The sequence below is a fragment of the Cotesia typhae genome, unplaced genomic scaffold (assembly GCF_013202065.1).
Source record: "Cotesia typhae breed Kobodo isofemale line unplaced genomic scaffold, CoteBio_Ctyphae contig_50, whole genome shotgun sequence".
Lineage (NCBI taxonomy): Eukaryota > Metazoa > Arthropoda > Insecta > Hymenoptera > Braconidae > Cotesia > Cotesia typhae.
In genome coordinates this window covers 245,026-254,842 of record NW_027423758.1, presented here as the reverse complement: position 1 = coordinate 254,842, position 9,817 = coordinate 245,026, and the positions used below count along the sequence as shown (strand labels likewise).

The window sequence follows — 9,817 nt, the reverse complement described above, 5'->3', positions numbered from 1 at the left end:
CTCAATAAATCCCCACCAAGCAATTAAAACCACTTTTTTATCTAAGAATTGCAATTAATCGTTTAAAAAAAAATTTTGACAAGTTAAACAATCATTTTTCTTTCTCAAAATGTGCTTATTGTATTATTTTTATGCATAATGTTGACAGAAATGATTTAATGTGTCTGAAATAATTTCATTTAATTGTTTTAGTTGGTGGAAATTAAATAAGAGATTTCTTTACAATAAACGAGTCTAATTTCATTCAACTAAATTTTTTTTTTAACTATAAGGCGTGCAATTCGCATTGGGAGGTAATTTTTAGCCGACATATAAATTTGACTTTTAAATACAATATTAAAACATTATCGTGACTGATTTTATCTACCAAAAAAAAAATGGACCCTCGATAATTAACGACCGAGAATTTTTCGTAGTCAATTTCACCCAAAGTCCTGAAGCGATAAGGGATCCGCCCATAAATTCGGGCATTTACAAATATTATATTTATTTTAAAATATACAATTAAATATTTAAATAAATAGGATTGGATTTTACTGCAAATTTACCACAATCACAATTCGACGTCATAAATACCGAGCTTTACACATATAAATATATATATATATATATATTTCGCGAGATTATTTATTTTACCCAGTGCTCCACATTTTCCGTCTTTCCACGAGTAAATTTTATCTCGCGCCTTAGCAATCTACTCGGTAATAAATTTTATAAGAAACGCACATTCAATATTTTTTTTTTAATTTGTGTAAATTGAACTTTCAGTTTTTTAAAAATTTAATTAAATTAAAAGCTTATTTGTGGTTAAAACTTTTATTTTTAAAGTGTATCATTACTATCGGACTCTGATAGCTCGACAATAAGTTTAACTGTTGCATTTCTCTAGACAAAAGACGTGAGAAATAAAGTTCTCGAAAGTTTGTAGAATTTGAACTTTGAAGCAACGAACGGAACGGAACAAAACGCAGAGGTAATAATAGTTGAACTAAACCGAAATTGTGAGAAGCCAATAGCACACAAGAATTTATTGACCCAGTTTGTGTAACAATCAGACGCCTTTACGCCTATTAATGACGCAAGGTTACCTTATGTAATTAACCGTATATGCTGGAAATTAATTATTCCTAATTATTGTTGATGTGTATTAATCCTCAGTTAGATTGATTGTTTTTTAATTAGATTTTTTACGTATAAAAAATCTCAATTTTTTTTAGTTAAAAATTTTTATTTAAAATTTGAAAAGAAAAATCGAAAAAATTTTGTTTTAAAATTTTACCCCCATGAAAAAAATTTTATAATTATTTTTCATGGATAATTTATCAATTAAAGACAAAATATTAACATTTCTTCATTAAAAAAAATTTTAACTCAAAAAAAATCGGAAAAAAAAATTGAGACAGCCCCGACCGAGAATTGAACCCTGATCTTTTGGCTTCAAACTTTTTGCCGGCAAAATATCTGATAAATTCACTAAATATTGTGTCGTTAAATAACATATTTTACTGAAAAAAAATTTCTACTGAAAATTATGAGCAATTTTATGAAAAACGAAAAAAAATAATAATTTGTTGAAAAAAAAATAAAAAAATAAAAAAATAAAAATTCAAAAATTTGACGGGAAAATAAAAAAAAAATCTTTTTAAAAGTTGAAACTTAAAAAACTGCCCCAGAAAAAAAGACCGTCTGTTATTTAGATGTCAGATGTTATAAACCCGACCTTTAACGCCCCTACTTAAGGGCGTAATAAATTACGATTAAATCACAAATATACAAATCGGTAAAAATTTATCTTAACACATTGGTATTCGCATAAATTAATATTAATGTTCCCGCGGTTCTACATTGTAATATATCCACACATGTTTAATAATACTACAACGGACATACTTCAATCAAAATGGTAATGTAAAATTCAGCGAGTATTGATCCCGACAAAGTTCAAGCAAAAATAGCCTAAAATAGTATCCGGGGTATGTTTACCCTCTTCTACCTAAAAGTAACAATTATCTTCATAATTACATTAACATACTGTACCAAATTATTGTTCTTCAAAAAACCTATTACCTTAATTGAGAATCCAAGGGTCTGTATCCTAGGGTGTTGCCATGGTAACCTCAAATTTATCTCGGTTAATATAATTCTTTAATTTATTTTTTTAAATTTTACCGTCAAATTTTTTAATTTCAAATTTTACCGCCAAATTTAAAAACTTTTTAAATTTTAGCCGCCAAATTTAAATATTATTAATACCTAAAATTAAAAATAAAAATTACTATAATTAATTTTAAAGATTAAAATACAACAATAATTAAAGATTTATATATATATATATATATATATATATATATATATATATATATATATATATATATATATATTTTTATTTTTTTTTCTTTAACTACAATTTTCATTACAATTTGATTTTTTAATTATTACAATAAATAAATAGTCATTGAAAGTATAAACATTAGTCATCTGATTAATCATTTTAATGATAGCAATAATTCATTAAAATTTTTTGGCAAACAAAGCTGAAAAATGACTTTTTTTAATTAATAATTTGATATACGTTATTTTTATTAAATAAAATTATTATAATTAATACCTTTGGTAAAATATTATTTATATAAATTAATACCGTCGGTAATTATAATAATGTATTATTATTACAATTTTATTTTATTAGCAAAGCGTTGATAGGAACTCCAATACTCTTGTTTGAGCTTTCCATTTTAAATTGGATTTACAATAAATAATAATTAATTGCTTATAATTAATAATTACAAAAATTAACTATTTTAAATTAATTAATAAATTAATGTGCAACAGCATAATCTCTAAATATTAATTTTAGAAACTTATGTTGACAAAATTTTGTGCTTTAGGCCAACTGATTATTATACATCAAAACTTTAAATCCAAACATTAATAATTTTTTTCTATAAATAATTAAATAATTAAATTATTAAAAACGCCAAATTAAAATAAAATGGAGTAATACTTACAGCAAATATCACTCAGTACCATTTTATACAATTACTCTATACATGACCTATTAAATACACTTTAGTTAATAATTAACCTACGTTATTAGATAATACCAACAAAAATATATTATAATACTGGTAATCATGTCTGACTTAAAAAGCTACTGTTTTTTGTTATCAATCCCGCGCTGCTTTCAGACATTGGAATCACCGCAGATTTTTCTCCTGTCGGTAGTTTTGTCCTCGATTTTATGTTTGGTTTTATTCCTTTCAGGATGTTCTGTAAAATAATCGATAATTAGTTTTTATCAATTAGCGAGGCTTTTAAACGATCTATGGTATCGACAAATAAGTTAATTTTTATGGCATTAAAGTAAAAGCCTATAAGTGCTCTCTTTTTAAGCGGTAATTGTTTTGTCATTTAATAAGCTTTGCCATAAGTGAAATCAATTATAATTATGTGAAGAAAATTAATTAAAAAATTTATTTTTAAAAAAATTTATTTGTTGAAAATTTTAATCAATTTATTTTTAGCTGAAAAAATATAAATTTATTTCAAAGAATTTTTGGTAATTATTTACAAGTAGGGTCAACCCGATTTTGAGCTATAACTAGGTGAGAAATTAACATTTTCAAATTTTTTTTTATTCTGCTTGTTTTTACGGCGCATTCATCATAAAAAAATGTGAAAAAAAAAAATAAGAATTTTGATAGCTTTTTTGCCCCTTCAAAAGTTGGAAAAAATTTTAACTTTCATGTTTTTGGATAAAATTTTTACTGTATTTTTTTTTTTTTATGTTTTTGATAGATTTTTTTTTTTTTGAAAAGTACAAAAAAAAAAAAACAAACAGTTTGAAAAAAAAAAAATTAAATATCAAAATTTTCTCATAAAAATTTTGATTGCCTTTTTTTTTTACAACACTTAAAAAATTACCTTAAATTCAAGCTTCTTGACCATAATACCCCCTTTAGCAAAAAAAACAAAAAAATTCTAGAACTAAAAAATTTATCTTTGAACTTTGAAAATATAATTATAGACAATAACATTTAATAACTACTTCTACATTAAATTGTATATTAATGCTTTTGCAATATGACAATTACATATGTCAATATTTATTAGGTTAAGATTAACAAGTTGTTGCTGCAAATTTTATTATTTATCTTTCTAACCTTTGAAATAAATTTTAGCGTGCAAAATAATAAACATTGCAATTTAAACTATATATTGTAATAATTATTTGAATTGAATAATAAATATTACAAACTAATAAAGTAAATGAAGTGAATAAAGTAAATGAAGCTTTGTCCTCATGAGCTACTATAATTTAATGATAGGATTATGAACAGTTATTAAATACTAATTCTTAAATCAATAACATTTTTGAATAAAATAGGAGACAGAAAAAGTAACAGAACATTTTCTGTAAAATATTGAAGGATAAATAATAAATGAGAAATCTGAAACAAAGTTGGTAACTTAAAAAAGATACGAATCGATATTTCTATTACTAGTGACAGCTTCAATCTTTTATCAAAAGAATCAATTGACGTGACGTAAAAAATACCTCTTTGATAGAACCAGGTGTAGCGAGAACGTAATAAATAGCGTATGCAGGTATCCATATCATCGAAGAAAAACTGAGGCAAAATCCGACGACTTCGGCCCACGTCGGATACTCATATTTGCTTCCGTATTTCAGGGGCTTGTATTGGACACATTGGAAGACGAAGATGAACTGGAAGAAAGTGAGATAAATATTTACCCTTACTTCCGTGGTAATTTATTGTTTATTTAACGATGAGATGTCATATAACGGATCTAGATGACATTTAAGTCTGATATTAATTTTTTTTTCTCAAAAGCTTCATGTAAAAAAAAATTCTCAAAGCTTCTTTCTATTTTTTATCTTAATTTTTAGAAAAAAAAAATGTTTTTAACATTATTAATTAATTATTTTAATATTTCATTATTAATTTTTTTTTTTTTTTTTGTCTTTAAAAAGTCTCTCAGGGCTATAAAAAATTTTTTCTTTAATTTAAGGATTTGAAAAAACATTTTTAATTTAACATAATAAAAAAAAATTATAAAATGGTAATTTTAGAAATTTTGTTTTTTCCAAAAATCTGAAAAATAACAAAAATAGGTTTAAATAATTTTTTTTTTTTTTTCAAAAATTAATTTTGAAAAATTTTAGAAATTTGAACTAATTTTTTTTTTTAATTTGTGACTTTTTTTAATTGAAGTAAAAAAAAAATTTGAATATTTAATATTTTTTAAAAAATTCTAAAATAGTAATTTTTGTAATTTTTGATTTTTCCAAAAATCTAAAAAATAATAAAAATAGGTTTAAATAATTTTTTTTCTTCAAAAAGTACATTTAAAAAATTTATAGGAATTTTTTTTTCAAAAATTTATGACTTTTTTTTAGTTGGGGTAAAAAATTTTGAAAAAATTCTTCAAAACTTTTTTTTATAGATTAAAAATATATAAAAAAAATCTTTCAGCAAAATTGAATTAATTCTGAGTGAAAAGTGATAAATTTGATCCAAAATGCCCCACATTATTTAAAAAAAACTCACAGCCATTATAACCGGCGCAAACACCAGCCAACAGATGTACCAAAACTTGTTGAGCCGAATGCCCATCATTTGATGGACACAGCCGCAGAACTTTTGTGCACCAAAGATCCAAGAAATTGCTATTGTTTGGAAGAAGCAAACCCATAGAATGGACATCCCGCTCGCGGAATAAAAGTCCATAAGTTGAAAAATGTACACCCCGCCCTGGAAATGAATGTAATTTTAGTGATGGTGAATAAGTCTAATTGATAATAAGCAGATATAGTAGCTCACGTGAGTAACCATGGGAACACCCAGCAGGAACATGAGAATGCAAATCGCTACGGTGAACTTGTTACGGTGAGGTCGCAAAGTGTCAGGCCAATTATCTACCACTCCGGTGATGAAAGACTCTACTATACAGAATTCGCTGTCTAATCCCAAGATCTGCAATTATATGTTACAATTATTTTTTTTTTATTTCATAATTATTAAATATTAACAAATATTTTTTATTTCATTGGAAAAAAATTGTTTTTAAAAATTTTTAATTATTTTATAAATCAAAAAATTAGAATTTGTAATAATAAATTATTAAACTTACAATTAACATAAAGAAGAATATGATAGCCCAGATAGGAGCACCAACAAGTTTCAAAACAACTTCAGGATATGTCAAAAACACTAAACCAGGCCCACTTTTGACAACATTAGATACTTCAGTGCCTTGTTCAAGAGCAATATGTCCAAGTATTGAGAAAGTAACACACCCGCCAAGTAAACAGGTCAAAGTATTAACAACACACGTGATCAGCGCATCTCTGAAAATGAAGATAATTAATTATACAAAATTGAGCCGAGATTTTATTAATAATAAATTTTTTTTTTCATTTATTAGAATTAAAAAATTGCATTTGTAATTTTTCAAATTTTTTAAAAATGATTTTTTTGAACAAATTTATTTGTTAAAAAAATCAATAAATAAATTCTTCAGGGACTGCTAACTTTAATGGTAATTAAATAATTAATAAAAAAAATTTTATATATAAAAATGTTTAAAAAATGAATTAGTGGAAATTTTAACAATTATTTTTTTAAATGAAAATTTATTTGGTATATACACAGAAAGAACGATATGACACTGGATATCATCCCAGATTATAATCAGTGATATCTGGATTATACTCATTATAATCTGGATTATACTCATTGTAATCTGGATTATACTAGCTACTATCTGAAATTTTTTTTATCCAGTATAATCTGGGATGATATCTAATGTCATCTTGTTCTTTCCATGTATTTAATAATTTTATAACAAATAAATTATGGCAAAAAAAATTGACGAGTAAAAAAAAAAAAAAAAAAAAAAAAAAATGCAATTTTTTGGAAAAAAATTTGTTTGTTAAAAAAAATTTTAAAAATTCTCTAGTGGCTGCTAACTTAAACATAACAAATTATAAAAATAATAATCAATAAAAAACTTAAACTTACTTGTAACAATTATGATGAAATTTATTGTAAGAACCGAGAGCGGGTAGAGCCCCAGTGCCAATACTGTATGCGAAGAAGATCTGGGTGGCGCCATCTATCCAGGGCCCGGGTTTAAGAAGTTCCTCCCAGCGTGGAGTGACATAGTAAAGAAGACCGGTTTCGGCTCCGTCCAGCGTGACAGCTCTTCCCAAAAGAATGAAAAGCACCACGTACGGGAACAATGCTGAAAACCAGATTATCTTACCGCTCTGATGGAGTCCCCGGCGTATAATGAAGTAAACCAGCAGCCATCCGATCACCAGACAGCCTAGAAGCTCCCACTGCATGCCCCCGATTTCTTCAATGCCTCCGGTGATTCCCAGAACTCTCCGTCTGGAAGAAATCAGAGGTTTATAATCATCAATTATAAATAATTACGATTGTTGTGGAGGTTATTATTACTCACTCCCAATATTCTTCAACGGGTGTAGTGTGATGATAACTCTCGTTATGGCTCAGATTCACCGAGTGACTCGCTGTGAATTTTTTCAAATCCGTACCATTGGAAGCGTCGAAACAATCGTCAGTGTTCCACCAGTTATCTGCAAACAAGGAAGATGTTAATTAAAGGTTATCAATGAGCTTGGTGATGTTTAATAATCAGAATTGGTAGTTTAACAACCGCATGAGCTCCAAGGTAATTTTGTTAGTCTAGCAAATGTGCTGATGAGGTAGAATAGTGTCCACGCTATTATTATACAGTAATATACATCAAGGAAGAAGACTATTGTCATCGTAGCATATCCGACACCTGGAAGAAGATATTTTGTTTTTTTATTTAAATTTATATTAGAAGTTATTTTTAAGGTTAAAAATTACAAAGAAGAAATGTGAAATATTTCTTCTTCATTAATTTTATATTTATATTGGAAGTTATTTTCAAGGTTAAAAATTACAAAGAAGAAAAGTTTAAGGTTAAACAATTAAAATCAGCGAATTAAAGATGAACAATGAGAACATTTATCGTTTATAAGGAAGAAATGTTAAATATTTCTTCTTTATAAATTTTATATTTATAATAAAAGTTATTTTTAAAACCAGAGAGGTTATAAACTTTCATTAAAAGGTCAAAGGTGTCTTCTGATAAAAATAAAACAAAAACTGATATTAAAAATAATTACCTTGAAGAATAGGACACAACTGTCCAACAAGTGTCATCCCCCCGGCCCCCAGGTACTGTCCAATAGCGACTTCTTGGAAGAAAATAGGGATCCCACAGAAAACCATCGCGATCCCATATGTAACAAGAAAAGCTCCGCCGCCGTTCTTGTAACACAGATAAGGAAACCTCCAGACATTTCCCAGCCCGACAGACACACTGATACACGAGAACAAAAAGTCGAGTTTGTTCCCCCAGCCTCCCCGTTCCTCGTCGTCTTCGCGACTCACCCCCACAACCGGCTCATTGCAGCTCCTAATCTGCGGAGACGTTGTGATTTTTCTAGGTCCGGCGCGCGAAGACTCGCCGGCCGGGGTTATTTTCGCCTTGAACTCTATGAAGGTCTGGTCCGGATCAACCGGGTCCCTCTCCTCACCCCAGTAATACATCTTTTCGGTCATGTTCCTGAAAATTGTTCAATAACTAAAAATTTAACCTTAAAATTCAATTAATACAAAGAAGAAATAATTTATTAACAAAAAATGATTAATTAAAAAAATAAATAATTAAGAAGAAACAATTGATGAAGAAAAAATGATTAATTAAGAAGGAGTAATAAATTAAGAAGAAAAAATTAATTAAGAAGAAATAACAATAATACAAATTAATAAGAAAATGCACGTGCATTACGACATACAACTCAATAACTATTAGTACGAGGGTGAGTTAAAGAGAGACAGATAGAAATAAAACCGCGAGAGAGAAGGATGCTGGAGTAAAATCAATAGTTACGTTTGCATCATACACTTTACCTCACGTGGAACTTTATAACTTATTAATTTTTTTTTTTTAAATACCCGATCTATATTACATAATTACACTTTTTTATTTTACATTATTATTAACAATATTTTTTTAATCACTTTTTTAGGATATTTACTTCATCTGAGATAACCACAAAATTTATGACGCACATCCCCTCTCTCTTACATTCTTGATTCTAATCACAAATAATCAATTAAAAATTAAAATAACTATTTATTTTTAACAACTAACTTTATAATTTATTAAAAAAATAATAATAAAACTTATTTAAAAAAAATAAAAATGCAGATAAAATAAATTACTCACAGGTTAATCGCCGGTTCACCGCCGCATTAATCAAGAAGATATAAAATTTCTTTGTTCTAAATCTGAAAATAATAAAATATTAATATTTTTTAAATGTTTACAAGTGAAGATATAAATAAATAAAGAGTGACCTACCCCACAGAAGTTACCGTTGTAGAATAACGCTCGAATGCAGGACAGGGTGCCAAAGAGTCAGGGAGTGTTGGGCGCTTGCGCATTTCACAGGGAAGTTTTAATAATTTTTTTTACCAAGTTATATAACGTGTATATATTATATATTTAAAAGGTTAGTTACAAAATATTATATTATATAAGTAAAATTTAATATAATTAATTACAATTAATTAATTGATTGATAAATTAATTATTATTAATAAATTCAGCGGGCGGTTGACTTCTCGCTGGAGCTACTGCGTATAGGACTCCGCCGGTTGCGCAACTTTCGGTGATTCTTCACGGCAGAGGATCCTGATCCGGGATGCCACTTCCCGTAGAAGATCGG

At 27.2% G+C, this 9,817-nt stretch overlaps 1 protein-coding gene and 1 long non-coding RNA gene across 3 annotated transcripts in view; one reads left to right on the top strand and one right to left on the bottom strand.

Moving 5' to 3' along the window:
* Positions 1–9,817, top strand: part of LOC141531826 (uncharacterized) — an 81,569-nt gene that overhangs the window by 64,377 nt on the left and 7,375 nt on the right. The window lies entirely within an intron of this gene.
* LOC141531819 (sodium- and chloride-dependent GABA transporter 1) lies at positions 2,434–9,478 on the bottom strand. Its single transcript, XM_074249846.1, has 11 exons — positions 9,451–9,478; positions 9,316–9,377; positions 8,207–8,649; positions 7,708–7,836; positions 7,492–7,627; positions 7,047–7,418; positions 6,157–6,373; positions 5,847–5,999; positions 5,574–5,777; positions 4,559–4,729; positions 2,434–3,270 (listed from the first exon to the last, which is right to left on the bottom strand). Exons 3-11 carry the CDS (start codon positions 8,643–8,645, stop codon positions 3,133–3,135), a joined length of 1,959 nt encoding a protein of 652 aa, XP_074105947.1. The 5' UTR covers positions 8,646–8,649; positions 9,316–9,377; positions 9,451–9,478; the 3' UTR covers positions 2,434–3,132.